Source organism: Scomber japonicus, chromosome 22 (genome assembly GCF_027409825.1).
Source record: "Scomber japonicus isolate fScoJap1 chromosome 22, fScoJap1.pri, whole genome shotgun sequence".
Classification (NCBI taxonomy): domain Eukaryota; kingdom Metazoa; phylum Chordata; class Actinopteri; order Scombriformes; family Scombridae; genus Scomber; species Scomber japonicus.
In genome coordinates, this window is record NC_070599.1 from 16,179,794 (window position 1) to 16,200,820 (window position 21,027).

The following is a 21,027-nucleotide window of genomic DNA, read 5'->3' on the forward strand; positions in this document are numbered from 1 at the left end:
AGCAGGAACGGAAAGGATAGAGCAAGAGGAGAAGAGAGGGGAAACAGAGGGAAGAACTGCGGGGGAGAGCAGAGAGAGGACAAGCTGATAAGGCGGAGAGACGGAGAGAGACGCGGAAACAGAGGCTGATAATGATAGATGTAGGAAAACAGAGAGAGAAGTGCCGGGAGAGAACCAAAGATCAGGGAAGGGAAAAAAGATGGCAGTAATCAAATGGGAGAAAAAAAAACGGGAAGAGAAATAATTGGGTTGGGTTTTCAGAAGGTGTGTTTACTGTGGGAGGTGAGGTGAAGGAGTCTTGGGACGTGGAAAGAGGGGTGGGTGGGGGGACAGAGATTTGAGGGGCAGGACGAGGAGAAAAGATAGAGAAAGGAGTGGGAAACGGTGGGAAAGGATGAGGAGAGTGTTTTTGAGAAAGGAAAGGAGGGTGACAGGGACAGACAAGGGCTTCAGGGATAGTGGAAAAGGGATAAGATAAGGGAGCGCAGACAGGGGAAGTGTGTGAATGTGTGCTTGAGAGGCAAAAGGAGGACAAAGAGAGGGAGAGAGGGATAGCCAGTGTGATCTTAATTAGTGGTTTGAGAGCATACAAAGCATATTTTAATTGAACTGAGTCATATGCAAGACAGAAAAACAGATGAGGCAAGACATTAGAGAAAGAAAAAGGGGGCTGTAGCAAGACACCAAATTAACAAAGCAAAAGAAACAGAAATTAAGAAATATTTGAAGAACAGAAATAATTGTTCTTCTGTCTCAGCTAATGCTAACGTATCGGAAGGTTGCTAGCTAGTGAGCGAGGCACTTAAAAACATGAGAAGTGAATATCTCTGTAGTGTTGTTGGGCTTTTTGATGGTAGCTAGGTAACCGAAGACTTTGGCATCTCTCTACGTTAAGATACGTCAACAACAAAAACATACATAGTGTACCTTTAATGTTGTCTATAGCCCATGAAAACAAAAGCTAAGCGGTGGAAAGTGGAGCTAAAAGCAATAACTTTATCCCTTGCTTTAGAAAATATAAGAAACAAGTCTGAAAATGAAGATGAAGAATATGTGATAAGGTCAATAGCCTCAGAACAAGTAAGTAAGGGGAGTTTGAGTTGATATTGATTTGTCAAGCTGTATTTTGGAAAAATTGGCACACTTTCTACAATTTTCTTGAAAATGAATAGTGATGCACTTATTACACGGTATCTGATACTGCAGAGAAATCTAGTTGATGCTTGAATGCACTTTATCATGAAACTGGAGGATGTTTTCATTGTTGTAATTTATGTTACCCAGCACCTTTTTTTCTCCCTCATCTTGCATTTCATGTTTGTTTTCTTTCCCCTTTTTCTCACAGGCCAAGTAGTAATTTAATTGTCATATTTCAGTGTCATGTTTTCATTATTGTCTGAGTTTCCTCGATAATTTTGTTGTTTTTGAAAATTGCATTATTAATATGTTGTAAAAAAAAGCACCAAAAATCTGCAAAGAAAGGGGGAAAAAAATCTCAAGAGAGATGCTTGGCATGAGGGGGTTTGAACTCCCGACAAGGTCATCGCTGTTTCTTTAACAGCACTAAGTGTCAAGCGTAGCTTTTCTTCTGTTGTTGCTCTGGCTGCTGTTGCTTTCACTCCTCTTTTCTCCAGTACAGGCAGGCAGACAGGGTGGGAGGGATGCAGATGCAGCAAGACAGGCATGCTGAGAGAGAGAAAGAGAGAGACAGACAGAAAAGAGAGAAAGGGTGAGACAGAGGAAGAGAAAGAAAGGACGTCTGTGTTGGTGCCAGAGTGAGGTATAGGGTTTCCTGAGACTTGTTTTCCTGACTTAGCCGTTCTGTAAGCCCTCCATCCACTTCCCCTGTTACACACACACAGACACACACACACACACACACACACAGACACACACACACACAAAACCCTTGCCTCTCCTCAAATCACACTACATATCGCGGGAGATAGAGGCTTTTGGAAAACTGAGCCCAGTTCCCTTGGGCTATTCCCAAACCCATGCTCCGGTTACACCACCACGTTCCAGAGCGCAATTCCTCAGTGTTGGGGCTGAGTTTACTTAGGCAGATGCCTCTCTCCTCAAAAACGCTGCACAATCACCCCCAGAGCACTTAATCTCTGTTATTGGAACTCTGCTGCTATCAGTCGCCTTCCATCTAAATATTATTGGAGGCAGAGATAATAAAAGTTGCAATAAATATGTGAAATAACATTGTGAGTGCACAGCAAGCCCACTTCCTTGGCAGTTTACATTTGAAATGAATGTGCTAATATGCGAAGTGTGCATATATAACCACTGGCTCGATGGAATGTCTTAACAAATGTATGTTTTTTTTTTAATGTTTATGTGAGAAAGGTTATCCATTAAAATGTAATGTAAGTCATTTGTCACAGTTTAATGTGACTGACATTAAAAATATGCACGGTCGATAAAAGGAACTTATACTTCAATGACGCGTTTCATCTCAAAGCCATTAAAAAAACATCATGGTAGTTGGCCAAAGATGCATCACATGATTTTCATTGCAAGGCACAATACATAAAGACATAACAAATGTACTGTGGAGTTTTTTATGTGTAAGTGGTAAATCCAATTAAGTTGATATGTCATATTTTATTTACAGAATCCAAATCTTTTAGGCTTGTGTCCACTAGAACAAAGTCTTTGAGTTATTACCAGTTTAACCAAAGACCAATACTCCTTTTTTAAAATAGTTTCGTCTGAATAATATTATTTTAGGCCTGGAGAAGCAAAAACAGCCCAGTGTTTTACAAGAAAATAGCAAAGATTGGGAAAACATTTTAAAAAATAAACATAATTTTGCAGAAATATTGCATGATGTTTTTTCTTAATTCCCAACTCATTTATAATCTTGCGACCCCTCACATTTATTTTGTTGGAATAGGTTGGAAACCACTGAACTAAAGGTTTGTACGCTGAAATTGCTAGTGATAGTGCTGAACTTGGCAAAACGCTATGTTGTACCATCAGCTTTTGTTTAACCTGCTAACCAAAAACAACTTGAAGACAGTTGAACTTATTGTCCCTTTAGCATCCAAGCTAGCTTGACAGTTAGCAAACATGCCAGTGGAGAGTAAATGGACTGGTACAGAGAAATTTGGAGGTAATATTGAGACTGACACAGCTAGCTAGTGTGTTAGCGCTTAGCTGTAGTTCCTAGTCCCTATGTCACCAAGCTAGACAACCAAATCCTGTCAGGTGTCTTTTAAGTGATGGTTTCATGTTTCAGTATCTCAGAAATTAACTTGGTGAGTACAATGTCATTATAAGCGATAGCAAAAATGTTCAGAAGTACAAAAATATAACTCAGTAAACTGTAATTATCCTTTAGGATGAAGTTAAATGAAATACACATAGTGCAGTATTTTACTTGAATAGAAGTGCTTTGGCTAATTACTTTCAGCCCTCGCTGTCTGTGGTGCATATGATATGTTCCACACTACATACTGTAGGTAGCGGAAGAAAGGCAGACATCACTGTGCAGTAGTGTGCATTAGGAATCCAGAAGCCACAAGTACAAGTTGGTTTTCCTTCTCTCTTGTCTTCCCCCGCTTGCCCCCAAGCCAAACCACTCTTTCTGATACCTCAGCCTCTGTCCAAATGATTCATTCAACCATCCACCCACTAAAGAAACACTGAAACAAAGAGCGAACGCAACATAAAACAGCCTATACTTTTCCGACCACATGCCTCTGCACACAGACTAGCACACCCACACACACACAAACTGTAAAATTCGTGCACCAGCGTGCATACCCACAGTACAAAACAAAATAAAATAAGAGACATATTTACTCACCCAGATACACACACATACCAAGTTACACACAATCTTGTTCAGCATCATTCCAGCATCCTCACACTCACATGCATCCTCTTTTCCCACAGCCCCCAGAGGCAACACCATTCCTGCCACCGCAGGTCCCGGCTCACATCCAGCGCCAACCTGAGATGACATCATTCCTCTGTCCCCCCCAACCCCCCGCCCTCCTCTCTGCACCCATCCTATTCTAACAAAGGGCTGCGTTCCAACACAAATCATCCAATCCTGTCCTTAATGACAGGGTAGAACTAAGTGATGCCAGGGGGCAGGAGCGCTGGAGGTACTTTGGTCTGGGATGCTGCCCGTTCAGGATTCCTCCCTGAAACATGTGGTTTGTTCTCTTGCTCTGAATGGAGCAGGGATGGAGGAATGGATGGATGAGGAGAGCAGTGAGCAGGGAAAAGGGAGACCACAAAGTAAGATCATGGCCCAAAGGGAGAGATCATTTGTAGCTCAGGTGGGATACGAGTCGGCTTTCATCTTGGGGTGGCTTTCGTCTGTGGATGGCATTAAACAGGAGAAGTATACCCTTTGGACAGAATATCAGGATGAGGTTCACGCATGCAATTCAATTGCTTTTGCAAATTTCCTACTGACATCAGTGCATATGGGCGCTATTTAATCCTGTGGTTAGGTTTAGGGTTATGCACATGACATGACCAAGGTTTATTTCTGACCCTCCATTGCACGTACAGCTGAAGCGAACAAATGTAGGGAATAATGAAGTTCTTGAGCAGTTGTGGAAAGAAAATCCTTTCCAAGGCTTTAAAGCTATCCAGAAGGATACAATAATACAATTTCTTTACTTGAAATTTACGACTCTGTCCGCAGCAGCTTAAATATTCTGAAAACCTGACAAAGAAATCAGGGCTAGTTTTGATTCTTTTTAAGTAAAATCTCATGTCATTAAAAATAAGTATAAGTGCAGTCTCAAGTTTTGTAAAAGAAAGACTCAAGCCTAGTCTCAAGTCTGGTTAAAGTGAAGGTTAAATGAAGTCTCAAATCCTAAAGTAGTTAATTCAAGTTTTAAGTTAATTAAGACAAGTCAAGGTAATTAAAAACCAAGTCCAAGTTATGTCTCAAGTTTTGTCATAGTAAGACTCGTTGAATCTCAAGTATTTAAAGTTAAGTCTAAGTTGAGTCACAAATATCTCAACACAAGTCCAAGTCCAGTTTAAGGTATTTGACACAAGTCCAAGTTATGTCTCAAGTCTTTTAAGTCTAGTAACCTTTGGGACAACCCTAACCCAAGTAGAAGATAAGCCTCAAGTCCTGAGCCTCAACATGTCTCAAGTCCTTATGGACATGTCCAAGTCCAGTAACAAGTCCAAGTCAAGCAAGTCAATTGAAGTCTCATAATGTCAACTTAATGTGGACTTTTTTGGCCTATTGCTATCCTGTTTTTATTGTTCTTGAGACTTTGAATGTTTTCGCCTTCAAGTTTCAACTCAAATCATAAGGGATGAGTCTTCAGTAAATCATATCTTATTGCAGTCAAGTCCAAGCTTTCATTTTTGTGACTGATGTCTGTCTTGAATCTCAAGTCTGCAAGTCTGCAAGACATAATGTGAAACATACCTTTAGGTTTTTAGAGAAAAATTCTAAAGATTATTGGAACAACTATGAATGTTTTCCATCAGCAAGAAATCTAAAAAACATATTTGTTCCAAAATACAAAAGACTGACAGACTCCAAGTGGATTTTATTCTTAAGAGCCTAAAGGACTTTTGGACTACGTCAGGAAAGTAAATGCAATGAGCAGATAAAACTCCTGCCTAGGCAGAAGTACAGATAACTTTGCCTTACTAATCATCAAGACAATCCAGTTTTGACAAATCTGTTGTAGCACTCAGACCAATCCCGGTCCCTGTTTAATATTAGCCACATGTGAGCCCACCTGCCTGGTGCTGCGCTGTAAACCTGTCATTGTTCTGGGTCAGCTCCCTTAGGATGTCCTTAAGGCTCACCACACACACACACACACACACACTGCAGCAGGATTCCTCCTCCTCCTCCTCCTCCTCGCTCTTGGGGAACGGGCCAAGAGCGGACAGCCTGTGTTCCGTCAAGGCGTCCAAAATTCCATGACTTTCCCAGAATTCCCGTCCGGAGCCAAGTCATATATTCTGTTGTCATCCTCAAGGCTCTAATGAAAACCCACGAGGAAAAGAAGCTGATCGTGTCTGTGCACCCACACGCCATTTACACCAATAATGAAAACATACACCAAATATGACTCATCACGCACCACTGCGGATGCTCCATATGCGTTAAAACTATTTCATTCTAAACAGCTGCTGGTGTGCCATAAGATACAGTTCTGACTGATTGAATTAATTTGCTCTGCGTGTAAACCACTAATAACAGGATACAGTTCATCTAGTTGCATGAAAATAGCAGGGTATTGTGAGTATTTTCAACACTGTGAATCATTCAGTCCACTTGCATGCCTGGTCCAACTAAAATAAGACTCAGAATGGCACATTAGATCATAATATTACACATTTTTATCAATCCTTATTGCATTACATGTTGTTAAGCCGCTCTGTGAAATTGCATTCCTTCTGTATTGTTCACTACAATATAATTTTTAAATGCTGTCTTGGGGATAAGCTGTTTATTTTGATGTAGTCCATCAGACTGAGGGGAGAGTGAAACGCTGTGCCAGAAAATATGAATGAAAACTGGCCCGTCGAGGATTTAAAAAAAAAAAGCTGTTTAAAAGAGCTTTCCATGGTTTTTAATGTAAGCGATGGCTTTGATAGGCCACAGACTTATATTCACGAATGAATGTGTCAAGTATTAAGGTGCCTTATAAATCACTCTCCCTCTCTCACTGCGCCCCTCTTTTCTTAGCCTTTCTGAGAGGTTTGGAGGAGCACCGTGATTGCTTGCAGCTCTGGCCCTTTTTGTCAGTAACGCTGCCTAAATCAACAGTCGCCCCACTGTTTTAGTGCATAAGAAATTTTTAAGATTATAATGGGACTGTAAAACGGAAACCTGCTATATAACGTGATTGACGGCCGAGCCTCGCACAAGCTCAGACACTGCTGCCGTAATGGTGTGTGTTTAGGATGGTTGACAATAATATTTCAATCAGTGTGCGTGTGTATGTATGTGTGTGTGGAGGCAATGTGGCGTGTGTGTGGTTTTGTAGGAGTCAGTTAATCAAACAATCCTGAGTTAAATGCAATTGTGGTTTTCGAAATTTGGGTTCCATAGAATCAGTGGAACGGGGCACAACACGTTAAAAGAGGAAAGATGGTCTGTATGATGAGGTTTGTCCATAACAAAGATTTTCCTCTCCACTGAAAAAAAAAATAAGGAGGAAATAATACCTCTTTTCCAACCTTAAACTCCAACTTAATTGCTTAAACATTTCCTCTACAGATCCATATGAGAACATGAGCCAAGCGACAGGCTTTTGGCACTCTTCAAGCCACATTTGAGAATTTCCTACTCACCTCATTCAGAGGTGTTGCCTAATCACATTCACCGGCTGCCTGAAGAACGTGAAGACAGATGGCCTCATTGAGTTTAGTCTGTGGAGACCGCTTGATGTTCCTTTAATTTTGTTGCTCTTTGCATGTTTTTTTTTTAGGTCTTTGTCACAATTATTGACTGGATAGAGGTCTGTTTCTTTTGGCTGGACAACATTTTCCATTTAAAAAAAGAAGTCTTCTATAAGTGATGGAAAACAGTGCTAACATCCTGCTTTTGCAGTAATTTGTCAGAAGTGCACTTTTAAGTTCGCGTATCAACATTTTTTTTTGCTTTAAAGAAAAAAATACTTCATTTGACTCTAGTACTTGGACAAATGCAATACTGTTGTTAAACTTTTCCATTACTCTCAGAGTCTACAGCCATGCTAGCGTCTCTATGACATTGTACTTAGGCACAGCGATGCTAGTTAGCAGGTAATGCTCAATTAAAAAATGTGAAAAAATGTCTTTATTTCACTGTGTTTCTACACCTTTATTAGGGTAATTTATAGCATGTGGAAAATGTGTAGCAGGTAATGTTATTAACCATGTTTGCTGTGTGCTATTAGTCTGTTAGCATGCTAGCATTTGATCATTAGAGGTGAGGGTATTTAGTCATGAACCAAATAGAAATTTTGGCCCCAATTTTTATCACCAAAGTAATTACAATTCATCTTGAAGGTTGCATGAATCTGTACGCCACATGTCATGGCAATCGAACTAATAGATAGCTGGGGAATTTCACTTTAAACAAAACTATGTCAGCCAAAGTGTGTGGGATCCATCCACTGAAGAGCTTAACTGTCTTTACAAAAATATAATAGGAATCCATCCAGTAGTTGCTGAAATATTTCAATCTGGATCAAGATAGAGGACCAGCAGGCCAACATTGTCCTCTCTAGAGCCTCAGTGCTAGCATGGCTAAATTGTGCTAATTACCACGTTATAGAATGTTAACTCTAAATTACACACAGCATGTTTTCTAAAGTGCATTGCTGGGTGGCCAAACAACAACACAAACTGTTTATGACTACAAGTTCCTGTAAGAGTCTAAATTACACCGGCCGGCAAGAAGAAAGACCAGATAAACCATCATTGCATCATCTAAACTTTACCATTGTCTTTGCAAGCGCATGGCTTCAACTAACAATTCACATACCACAGCAATGAACTGCAATGCCTTCACGACTGTGCAACGGAGATGCAACCTAAAACAAACCATAATTATCTATTTGCGGTCCTGCTTCAGGCAAATATGAACATAATACAAAAGCACACACACGATGTTTGGAGTTCCAGTAAGCTCCACAACCACAGTTTAGTCTCGGGGGGATACTGGGTTCCTTTTAGCTGAACGTCTTCGCTTTCTTTCCTGAATGACACATGCACACATGCTCACGCACGCATTAAATGTAACACTAGCTCGGTCCAGACCACACTGTCACTGGGGCAGTTTGCCTCGCCTGCCTGCTGTGAGCCTGGCCGGTGCCTTTTTTCCTAGACATTGCTTCAGACTCATACTATCTGTTTCCACAGCCGTGCGCCTGCTGACCCAAGAATGTGGACAGCACTCCGGTACATTGTTTTACAAGGCTAAGCAGTGTATTTGAGATGTGAAATGTAGACTCTGCTTGTTTTGTGGGAGAAAAACCCAACTGGTGTGCGTTTGCGCTTGTGTGTATGTTCTGAATTTGTTTTAAAGCCATAATATGAGGTTCTTGTTTCTCTATTTTGGCGACATCTTTGGAGAAAACGGGTAATTGCTTCAGTTTACTACACTAAATATACAGCTATAATAAAGATGTAGGATGACGACCATAGCATCTTATATATCTTGTACCCCTGCATATTAAATCACAAAAAGACACATCATAACAAGAAAAAAAAGCACTTCTAAATGCTTTATGAGCCGGTTAAAGGTTAAATTACTGTTTAATGACATTAATCAGCAATATAGACGAGACAAATTGACCTCTACATCAGCATTGACCTTTTACGTTAGCACTTTGTGTCATGGTGTTGCTTGTACTGCACTGGAGGAGCCTCAATTCTGCCCATTTTTTCCTCATGACTAAGGGATCTTCTTTCAGTTTTAAAGTATTAAAATAAACCAAAAGCAGTTTCATTTTCTTCCTCTTTTCGTCTTTATCTGCAATTTTGGAATTTCCTGCTGTTCAAAGCCAAACTAGCTAGTGTATTAGTAATATGTATGTATTTCAGTTGAATCTTTGCTTGACAGATGCATATGTATGTGTTTTTCTGTAGTCCCATTTGCCTAACGTCAATGACAGCATCCAGATGTTTTTTTAATTTGTGATTTTTTAAAACCGTTTTTCCATTTTGTATTTGCTATTTATTATGACGTTGACATATTAATGTTGGAGGGCCTCTTGATGGATGGATGGTGAGTTCATTGCTTTGAATCACCTATGCTGTACACTATATGTCAGTTAGATGATTACAGCCTTTCACCCCGAAGAAGACACTATGTGCTGAGACATTGGTTCATCAAACCGAAACGAAAAAAGACTGAGTTATGAACGTGAGGCTTTCCCCGTTTTACTTTGATCTTTACCTTTGAGCCAGCAACTCAGCGTAATAGGAATGTTTTCCTATAAAAAATTGTCTTCTAAAAAATGCACATAAAAAAAGAAATCCTCCTTCAAACCGTAATGAATGCCACAGTTTTCTGTCTTCAATTACAGAGTGTGTCAGCAATAGCCTCTTAGAGCTCTCCAAACGTCTTGTTTTTATCCACTTATTTTTTGTTTCTATTTCCCCCCACATGACGTAGACTCTTGCTCGTATTTTACACCCCACCCCTTTGCAAATGCACTCTGCTGTTCCTCCAACCCCGTGGCCTGTCTGTCAACCCCTTGTTCCCATGGCAATTAGTTAGAAAACCTTGGCCAATTATCTGCTGCTCTTGAACACACGCCCGACAAACTGTTCAGAGCGACGATGTGCCACCACTCTCCAAAAACTTCCTCAATGGAGGGGAGAGATTTGTGTGATGGGTTAATAGTAGGATAGTAAAAGTGGTGCGGAGGCGACATTGTTGAGTTCATGTTGGTTTATAGTGCGCTGTGACCCTATTCAATGTTTTATGGTGATGGGTGTCTGTCTACATATCCAGATGAATGGGACAAGAGCCACATAAAGAGGGACTAGACAACACAGAACCATAAAAGCGTGGTGCAGACTTGAGGCCCGCTTCAGAAAAAAAACACAAAAAAAACGGATGAAAGGCACAAGTACGTGTTTGAAATGAGAAGTCGAAGCGTCACAGTGGCTCAAACACTAACTCATGGCAAGGGAGGACTTTAAAAGCCGAGGGCCATGCTGCACAACCTGTTACATACTTTGCCAGGCAAAGTAACAGAGATTGAGTGTCTTTCTATTCTGTGTGTAGGTGACGCGTCCCCTCAAGAATGTGGTTCTCTTCCTCTCGCCGTTCGCTTCAATTTCCCCTCTGCTCGCTTACTTCACTCACACAGCCGAGGAGCTGTCGCTTGAGGAATCTGGAAAACACCAGCGGGGAATGAGAGGAATTTCTGCTTTTCGTTTTTCCTTAACCACCCCCTCACCCCTTGCTCTCTTTACTTTGGACGCCTCTGCACAGCCGGGCTCTTGAGTTTTCTCTTGTTTCTGAATGCAGCCCAACAATAACAACCTCTCATAAACAATGGGGCTTGTTGATTGGGGGGTTGAGAAGGAGAGTGGCCGTTGCTGGCCCGTGCAGTCAGTTTTGCTGGCAGCGGGCCTCCCGAACGGTCCTAAAAGTCCGAAAGTACAGGCTACATCGAGGACTGTGAAAGATTTAAGGGCAACTTTAAAAATGCACCATCTCTGAGTGACCATAAACACATGCTTTAGTTCTTCCTTAATCTCTTTCTTAATCTATCTTTCCTCCAAAAGGACTTTGATGGACCAAACTCTGAAAGGGGATGCTGGTGAATGTCAGGAAACCACAAAAGTACAGGGAAAAAAATGGTAGTTTGGAATTCTCTGCTTTTACGGCACCCGTGGACTCGTAAAGGGAGTCTGGATCGCATCGACTAGGATTTTGAACAAGACGGCCATGGAGCTCTGCCCCGTCCTTCGAGCCTATGGGCAAAACACTAGAGAGCTAAGAGTCACATGCCATTTCACCAGTTAAACCCTGTGTCCGTGACAGGGAAATGATAATACAGAGTGATGTGTCCTGGAATAACTCGGTCTCTACTGTTTCCATTTTGGAAGATGATACCGCACATTACTGGACATTGTCCCTCATCTGCTGAACCGTTTTTAAGGCTCTCGCATCAACTTAATCAAAATAAAATGTCAAGAGTGATTCATTGTGACTAGGATGGGTAAACAAACCACTGTATTTTATTATAATTTCCTTCAGCTTGCATACCAGAGCAAGGCTTTTTGGACATACAAAAGTTTTTCCAAAATATCTAAGATGCACAAACAAGACCTTACACACTCCAGGGCCTTTTCTATCAACAGACAGGAATAGAGTGCCACCTTGTGGACAAAAACGAAAAAGCATCTCACATTTTTTTGGAAGTTTAAAGGAATGAAGAGGGGAAAAAATAATATATATTCATTGCCTCTTGTTTATCACACTTTGACATAATATTCTATACCTCTTGACAATACATTATCAAAAAATCCCATTTTCCTAAGATTTCCACACTTTATTCACATAATTAAACACTCAATAAACATAATAAACCCAGTCTCGCTATCATTCACTCACACACCCACCATGCACTCATCAAAAGAAGGTGTTTGCCACTCCAAATGTCCACCAGTGCCTGGAATCGGCAGGAAGGGTCAGCTGGTCATCATTTGTCCGTAGGCTTAAATGGATCCGACCATACCTTCACACCTTGAGCCAAAACATAAGAACAAATTATTTCAACGTTGTGCACTATGGCACTACAATGTTATGTTATATTGCACGAGATCAGTTCAACAGTCTACTATATTTACTGTGTGTGAACAACTCGTTGTATAGGACAGTGCAACAATGAGAGTCTTAAATTTGGTTTAACTTTTGTATACATTTTAGGGAATTAAAATGTGGTGGCTATCAGCTGCAGAAAAGATAATGCCCAACACCACAAGACAAACATTTCCCAGAGTTATTGTGTTTGTAGAAATTAGGACAATATACTCTAATAATAATAACAATAATGATAATAATCATAATATACTCTAATCTTACCCACGGGCTGCACATCGGCCTGGTTGATTCCTGCCCGGTTCACCTTTTGAACATCTCCTAAAATAAAGAAAGCAATACAGTATATTCAGCTAAAGATGCTTGTGGTAAAAAAAATAAAATAAAATCAATGTCATGAGCAATTTTTCAACATAACATGATCAGTTTGTGGTTCTCCTTTGCGGTGGTGTGCAGAATTCAAGTACAATTTTTGGGGTTCTCAAAGGTTCAAGTTACATTTCATTCATTTATTGTACTTTTATTTATGTAAAGCTTTGAATGCAGATCTTTTACTTGTATCTGAGTGTTTGTAACTTATAGTGTAACTCATTTTACTTAATTAAAGTACCTAGATTGTATTGTTTTGCACTGTGAGTAAGTCTAACCGGGAATAAGGAGTTGTTTTCCACATTCATTTGAACAATAAGTAGAGAGGTTGTACAACACATGGTAAAACTCCAACTCTTTAATTGGATTTTCCTGGCATCACTTTTGTTTGTCTTCGTTCTTTTATGGTTTTCAGAAGAAGTGGAAAGGAAACATTTGGGGTAAACAAATAAACAAACCTAAAAGACTTTTGGCTTGCTTGAACGTCACACATTTATTTTTTATTTATTTTAATTTATTTGGACATTTGGACAAGCTTTTGATAGATGTTTTAGAGACATAAGACATGTACAGTAGATGTTTCTGGCGGTAAAAATCCCTCATTACATTACATTTGGTTTCATAGTGAGCTCCTGGATTGTGTAAGATGTTACTTACTGTACTCTCTATTGTGCGTCAGCGGGTAGAAGAATATCGGGTAAAACGCAGCAGCAACAGCGGTTACAAAACCTCCAAATACTAACACTATCTTAGCGTTTTTTGACATTTTTCCTGCTACATAGGAGGACAAACTCTCACCTCCAAGTGTCAAGCCGTGTTTACAAAAGTCGCTTCCGGCGTAAAGGTCACCACCAAAACCTCGCATGTCTTCATGGTATGCGCGAGATCATTATAACTCCGTCGCGTACAAGTCTCGCGAGAAAAGTCACATGCTGCAGTGCAGCCTGCAGCACAACAAAAATAAGGAAGTTTGTGTGCAGTAGGAAGTAAATTTGGCGATATTATCCTCTCATGTAGGATATAAAAATGAGGTTTTTAGCCGTCATTGTGTATTTTCTTTGCTACATTTTCTCGTATGGAGTGACAGGCGAAAACGAGCCAATTCAGACCTTTGTAATTCCACACAGTCACATGGATGTTGGCTGGGTGTACACTATCCAAGTAGGTTTCTACTTTTCATAATGAAGTTGTTAAAGGATAGATTCAAATTTTGTCTTAAAATAATAGTCAGGTGTCCATATGAACTGTTACTTGTATAATGTGGATAAATATTTTTAGTGTTTTAGTGTGTGAGTGAGAAATGTTAGTTTTTAGTGTTTTATATTATAAAACTGAATACAAATGTATCTTCTCTAGGAGAGTATGCATGCCTATGCAGCCAATGTGTACACCAGTGTGACTGAGGAGCTGTCAAAGGCTAAAGACCGCACGTTTATCGCTGTGGAGCAGGAGTTCTTTCGACTGTGGTGGGAAACTGTGGCCTCAGACTCCCATAAGAAACAAGTAAGGACAAAGGATTAAAGTGCTGTGCATCGGTACACAATACCTTTAAGGTATCGACTGAAATAAATCGATACCAAGTAGTTTCAAAACGTCTCCCATCAAATGATACCTGCAAATTATATTTTTGCAGAAATATCACTATTTGTATGGACTTCCTCATTCAGATGTGGAGGAGTGGTGGCATTTAATGCAATTTAATGCTTCTATTCACATGATGGATATTGAATTAAGTATTAAATTGGTATCAGTATCACTTTAAAGGTACTTGGATTGGTACTGGTTTTGTTATTCCTTTAAGCTATACCCATGAATGTTACAAAGTAGTGCCAATAAACTTTGAGATAAATGATGTTGATGGGAGATTACAAAAAGAGTGGTTCAAATCAAAGCAGCATAGGCTGGAAAATCCTCATGTAAGCTCCAAAAAATGTAGAATGCTACGTTTGATATTAATATGCACATTGATATCCTTCGTCTCTGCCTGGCAAATGTCTTTCAAATCCACTGCTCCAGTTTTTAACACAGGCTTTCTATCCAAATAAGGTGAAATTTAAAGCCCATAATACCCATGACGATATCATCATTGTTCTCTCAGACTTTAGAAAGTTCTTTTAGAGGCACAGAAGACATTACGTAGAGCTCCAACAAGTTGTCAGTTAATCGGTTAGTTACAGACTATTAAATGTATCAGCAACAATTTTGATTAAGTAAGTTTTTTTAAAGACAAATGAATATGATAATAATAATTCTCTGGATCCAGCTTCTCTGATATGTATATTTTCTGGTTTCTTCATTCTTTTATGACAGTAAAAAGAATATCTTTGGGTTATAGACCACGAAATTGGAGAATTAGCTGTTTCTCTAGGTTTACGTAATAGTAAATTGGATATCTTTGAGTTATGGATTGTTGGTCGGGAAAAAAACAAGACATTTGAGATAATTTCCTTGGGCTTTTGGAAACAGTCAACATTAATGGGGAAAACATTAATTATCTGTTTTTAGAGGCTGAGAAGTACTTCCAATGTACTTCTTCACATACAACATAAATATTGAACATGTTATTGGTTGGTTGCCTTCTAGGTACGACAGCTTGTGAAAGAGGGTCGACTTGAGTTCATCATCGGGGGCCAAGTGATGCACGATGAGGCTGTAACTGACCTAGATGATCAGATACTGCAACTGACAGGTAGAGCTACACATTTCCTGTTTATCCTTTTTAATCCTCAGTTCTAGCGATGAGTTCTGTAAAGTAAAACAGAGCCTTCCTGCTGTTTCAGAGGGCCATGGTTTCCTCTACGAGACATTCGGGGTGCGTCCTCAGTTCTCGTGGCACGTGGATCCATTTGGAGCCTCTGCCACCACGCCGGTCCTCTTTGCCCTGGCGGGGTTTAATGCTCACCTCATCTCTCGCATTGACTATGACCTCAAGGAAGCCATGCAGATACAGAAGGTATTATGTGATGTCTCATTCCTATAATTACTTTTCAAGCTGTTTTAATGCAGCTTGATCAAAAAATCGTTTGAATTGTCATGTAATCTATATATTTAAGCATGAAATGGTTGTATGTGTATTCATTTTTTTGTACAGAAACTACAATTTGTGTGGAGAGGTTCTCCCTCTCTGAAGGAGCGCCAGCAGATCTTCACTCACACCATGGACCAGTTTAGCTATTGCACCCCATCTTACCTGCCATTCTCCAACAGGTAGCATCTCTCTCTCACATCTGTGTATACTGTGTTTTTAATGTTTGTCTTTACATAATTGTCCTTCTACCCAAACTCTTATGCTACCATGGGTAGAATTGAATTCCACTGTAAATCATGTGTGACTTTAGTTCTTGACATATTCTATATCCATATTTATTAAGTTGTTAATCGACAAACATCAGATTTCTCATTAAAAGGAAATATACTCTTATGCCTCAGCTCTGGTTTCTATTGGAACGGTGTTGCCTTGTTCCCCAACCCCCCTAAAGATGGAGTCTACCCCAACATGAGTCTGCCCGTCACTAAGGAGACAGTACACGCCTATGCCAAGACCATGGTGGAGAACATCAAGCAGAGAGCTTCATGGTTTAAGACGAACCACGTGCTCTGGCCATGGGTAAGCTACATTATATAATAATCTTCCTGTCATTTTTTTAGATTACAGTTTTGGTCTAGAAAACATAAAAAAAACTATGACACATTACAATTTCCGGGAGCCCAAGGTGATGTCATTGAATGTCCTTTTTTCCCAAAACTCAAAGATATTCAGTTCAGTATGATGTAAGACAAAGTAAAGCAGTAAATTGTCCTTGTGTTTCAGGGTTGTGACAAACAGTTCTACAACTCGTCGGTGCAGTTCAACAACATGGACCCTTTAATCAAGTACATCAACCAGAACAGCAAAGAGTTTGGGGTGACAGTCCAGTACGCTACTCTTAGTAAATACTTCCAAGCCATCCACCAATCAAATCTCACCTGGGAAGTCCGCGATAGTGAAGATTTTCTACCTTATTCCACTGGTGAGAAACCTTATTTTACTTCACAGTAATATTCTTGTCAACTGAATCCACTATGGCTAACATGTTTTATCTGCTAGAACTCGACCAGGCGTGGACAGGGTTTTACGCCTCCAGGAATGTCCTGAAAGGGGTGGCGCGACGAGCCAGTTCCCAGCTACATGCAGCAGAGAGTCTTTTCATGCGGTACCGCATTAGTTTCCCCGATGGTCCTGTGGCTAAAGACTGGGCTCTGGACAAACTGAGAGCTCTGCGTTGGGCCGTCTCTGAGGTAATGTGTCAAGAAATTTCACATGACATACAACAAATGACATATTGTTCATGGTCAAATTAGAAATGTACGATTTAAGATGAGAAAATGTTCAAGTTTAAATGTTTATAGGTCCAGCACCACGATGGGATCACTGGCACTGAGTCGCCCAAGGTGGCTGACATGTACCTGCAGCACCTGATGCAGGCTATGATGGGAGTGGAGGAGCTCCTGGCTGCACTCTTCCTGCTGCCCCACAACCTTGATCCACTCGGTATCCTCGGCAGCAGCTACCACAGAAAAGGTGCTTTGCAAGGGGACTGCAACCTATTTGAGTTTTAAATGTGCTAGTAGGCAGATCTTGAAGATAGATGATTGAGTTGTAGCTAAAAGACTAGCATCAATAGTTGTAAAAAAGGACATTCAGGACGCTTTTTAAATAAATTGCTCACTTATCTTTTAACTCCAGATGCTCATCAGACTTTGGAGCAACATGTCATCGTTTACAACCCGTTAGCATGGAACATCACCACTATCATCAACACCACTGTTGCGTTCCCTGTCGCAGCTGTCTTTGATGACAATGGACTACCTGTACCTGCGCAGGTTTGTTTCACTTTTGTCAATTTTGACTTGCAAAAATATTTGACTCTTGTGGTCTTTAAATATTGAATCCTTCGAGTATCCTATCCTGTGCTGTTTGTCATTAGGAAATGACAGAAAATTAAGTTGAATGCTAACAGTTATATATGTTTATATAGTGACAAATAAGCATTTATCATTTTGTCAGAAATAGAAAATTGATTAATATATTGTGTAATAATAAATTCCTCGGTCTGTTATAGATCCAGAAGTCAGCATTGTCCAATGTGACCTATGACCTTTTCATTATGGTGAGCCTGGGAGGTCTTCAGCACAGGAAATACCTGATTAAGTTTTCTGAAAAACCATGCAGTGGGAAGTCCAAGTGTGATCGGACTTATGAAGCTAGAGGGATCACGTTTGAGAGACGCAGCATCCGGGACTGGACGAAAACAGGGAGGAGGCTTCTGCCAGTTCTGAATGAATGTTACGAGCTCATGTTTGACCAGGATACAAATCTGCTGCACAGCATCACGTATCTGTAAGATTTAAGTCAGTTTATAATACACACTGTTTTTAATTACTACATGCATCTACCAGTCATACCTACAATCCCACTTGTGTGACTCTTTTACATTTTAAAACACTCTCATGCTTTTTTCTTTTCATCATGTGAACATCTGACCTCCTTTGTAGAGAAGAGAAAAGGAGAGTAAGGATGACCCAGGATTTCTGGGAGTATCACGCAAATGGAGATATAAAAGCAGGGCCTATATCTGATAACTACATGTTCAGCACCCGTGGTTCAGCAGTGCGGGCCTACAAGGCTGTGGAAATGGAGATCATCCCGGGGAAGATAGTAACTGAGATCAGACAATACTTCTACAGGTGGGTAAAAGTAACATCACACTTCCCCGTCAAACTATTGTCCTTTTACCCAAACTCTGCTGTGCCGTCATATCTGCTTCTGTAAAGTGTCTTTGAGTATCAAAAAAAGCGCTATACAAATAAAATGTATTATTATTATTATTATTATTATTATATTCCTGTCTACTCACATTCCCAATTTGACATGCTCCGTCTTCTAGAGAGGAGAGCGATAAGGACTACGCCTTCTCTATCACCACCCGTGTTCCAGAGTGCGTCGGGAGCAAAGTGCAGTGTAGTAGGCTGGAGCAAACCTACAGAGTGGGCCCCCTCCACATCAACACAGAGGTGGTCCTCAGGAGCAGCTCTTCTATGAAGAACAATAAGACCCTGTACACAGATGACAATGGCTACCAGATGATGAAGAGGCCGTACAGGACGTTCGTTTACAACACTTTAGCAAGAGTAAGACTTGGGATAAACTGGACTTGTTGGCTTTGGACTGAAAAGGAATTTGGGTGATTTGAACTACTTGAACACAATACAATAATTGATATGATATTCACTTTACAGAACTACTTCCCCATGGTCCGTGCTGCATACATCGAGGATGAGCTCAGCAGACTGGTGCTGGTCAGCGACAGAGCCCACGGTGTGTCTAGCCAAGCCAACGGAGAACTAGAGGTAAAGAGAGAAAAAGCTGTGGAGAACAAACCCTCCCCTGCTTCAGTTAGCCATCTGAAATACATTTAACATCCAGTGTGTTTCTCCCAGGTCATGCTCCATCGACGCCTTTGGAACAACTTAGCCTGGAACCTGGGCTACAACCTGACCCTCAACGACAGCACGGTCGTGCAGCCCACCCTGTGGATGATGCTGGGCTCTAAAAGCGCCACCTCCAAGCTTTACCAGAGGGAGGCAATAGAGCTGCAGCACAGACCTGTCATCATGCCCATCGACCAACCTCGTGAGTGCTTATTTCAAGACTCAAAAGCTGAATTTTTACACATTTTCTGAACCAGCATTTGCATTTTAGATGAAAAGTGTCACATAGTTGTTTGGGCTACACCTGAATAACTTTCTGGTATTTGTAGATTTAAAGACTTTTTAAGGATTCTTCAGCTGGGCGATTATTTACAGAAACAAAGGCATGAACCACAATCAGCTCATTTATATACAGACTCTTTTTACTCTCCCTTAAAATTCCAACAAATGGTTTTTTTTTTGACCACTCATGCTGCACTTTGACTGTCTCTGTTCAGTCTGTGATATTTGACTCCTCTCCTGTACATTTAGAGAAGCCCTGGCAGAAGGAGCCTAGAGGACGTTCCCCCGTACGTTCAGTGGTACTGCCGCCCAACCTCCACCTGCTCAGCCTCAGTATCCCCGGCTGGAACTACAGCTCTAATCACGACGTTCACCTCAGCCACGTACACTCAGGTCAGCTGTTCCTTCACGTTTTAAGGTCCTTATTGATATTTCCCGGAAGGAGCCTTCAGGTATTTTATAGACTTTTGTTTGTCAGCTGTGTAATGTATGTTTTTTACGACACACATTTACTGTAGGTAAGGATTTGCACTCGGAGCCAGACTACGATCGGGTCCTGATGAGAATCATGCATCTCTTTGAGGAGGGAGAAGACCCCGAGCTTTCTAAGCCAGTCACCATAAACTTGAAGGTGTTCATAAAAATACAACTTAAAGTCCTAATATTACTGTCACATCATAGCTAGAGGAGAACCTTGTATTGTCATCATTTTAAAATAGAGTTTACATGACCTCTTTCTCTTTTGATGGTCACTTACTGTGTGCACACAGGATGTTCTGCGGGGGATAGGGGAAGTGAAAGGGATGGAGGAGCGCTCTCTCACAGGAACCTGGGATATCGGCAGCCTGCAGAGGTGGAAGTGGAAGACTGCAGATAACGTTGAACAAAGTGAGACATCGGTGTTAACAGGAGAACAGGGAATATTTGATTATATTCTTCTGATGATGTCTGAGGTCTTACAATAGATTTACACTGATATGCATATTATCTGAAATTATATCCTCATCCCTTACACAGTTTTTTTTCTGTTCTTCTCAGAGAGCAGAAGCTGTCAGACATGTGGCAACGAGGCTTTCACTGTGACCATCTCACCCAAAGAAATCAGGACCTTCTTCCTTCACTTTAGCTCCAACAACCTTTATTAGGCTGAACTATCTTTTGTCTTCTGTGAAGATCAATCTTTATACAAAATGACAAAATACTTTTAAAATGCTTTGTTTTTTTGGCTACACTATAAATGCTCATTTTGCACACACTGTTGATTTCAAAGCACTGATGTGTTGTTTAAATGTGAATGTTCCCAATGTTGACCCTCACTGAATAAAGTGATTATTTTTGTCATGTTTTGTGCAAATGTCAAATGTGTCTGGAGTCTCACAGACTAACAAACATCACAGTAAATTGTGTCTGACATTGGAGATTATTGGCAAGAAAGTCAAACATCTGTTCATTCCAGTGAAAAATGCTCCAATATTTCACGCTTTGTTTTGACTCGTAGACAGTGAAGTAGTCACTGTTGATACTTTTTAAAGATTGCTGCAGGAAAAACGTAGCTGCCTTACCGCTACCAACAAAAGAAAGTCACAATAATTAAGACAAACAGAAATAAAATCTCCAGATCC

The 21,027-nt window shown here is 40.5% G+C and overlaps 2 protein-coding genes across 2 annotated transcripts; one reads left to right on the forward strand and one right to left on the reverse strand.

Moving 5' to 3' along the window:
- Positions 1-11,991: 11,991 nt before the first annotated feature.
- Positions 11,992-13,498, reverse strand: smim20 (small integral membrane protein 20). The gene is made up of 3 exons (XM_053343426.1): positions 13,310-13,498; positions 12,548-12,604; positions 11,992-12,208 (listed from the first exon to the last, which is right to left on the reverse strand). Exons 1-3 carry the CDS (start codon positions 13,416-13,418, stop codon positions 12,165-12,167), a joined length of 210 nt encoding a protein of 69 aa, XP_053199401.1. The 5' UTR covers positions 13,419-13,498; the 3' UTR covers positions 11,992-12,164.
- Positions 13,499-13,596: 98 nt separating this feature from the next.
- man2b2 (mannosidase, alpha, class 2B, member 2) lies at positions 13,597-20,728 on the forward strand. The gene is made up of 19 exons (XM_053343414.1): positions 13,597-13,813; positions 14,009-14,155; positions 15,236-15,341; positions 15,433-15,605; positions 15,744-15,859; positions 16,082-16,259; positions 16,464-16,662; positions 16,740-16,930; positions 17,042-17,213; positions 17,379-17,515; positions 17,755-18,032; positions 18,188-18,379; positions 18,580-18,823; positions 18,932-19,042; positions 19,133-19,325; positions 19,655-19,798; positions 19,924-20,036; positions 20,176-20,293; positions 20,444-20,728. The coding sequence occupies exons 1-19, from the start codon at positions 13,679-13,681 to the stop codon at positions 20,548-20,550; spliced, it is 3,054 nt and encodes a 1,017-aa protein (XP_053199389.1). The 5' UTR covers positions 13,597-13,678; the 3' UTR covers positions 20,551-20,728.
- The last annotated feature ends 299 nt before the right edge of the window (positions 20,729-21,027 follow it).

Coding starts and splice junctions, on each gene's coding strand:
- smim20 (XM_053343426.1), bottom strand. CDS start 13,418: ATGTCAAAAAACGCTAAGATAGTGTTAGTATTTGGAGGTTTTGTAACC. Junction 12,605..13,309: donor GACGCACAATAGAGAGTACA/GTAAGTAACATC, acceptor TCTTTATTTTAG/GAGATGTTCAAAAGGTGAAC. Junction 12,209..12,547: donor GGCCGATGTGCAGCCCGTGG/GTAAGATTAGAG, acceptor TTTTGGCTCAAG/GTGTGAAGGTATGGTCGGAT.
- man2b2 (XM_053343414.1), top strand. CDS start 13,679: ATGAGGTTTTTAGCCGTCATTGTGTATTTTCTTTGCTACATTTTCTCG. Junction 15,342..15,432: donor TCAGATACTGCAACTGACAG/GTAGAGCTACAC, acceptor CTGCTGTTTCAG/AGGGCCATGGTTTCCTCTAC. Junction 17,516..17,754: donor GACTACCTGTACCTGCGCAG/GTTTGTTTCACT, acceptor GGTCTGTTATAG/ATCCAGAAGTCAGCATTGTC.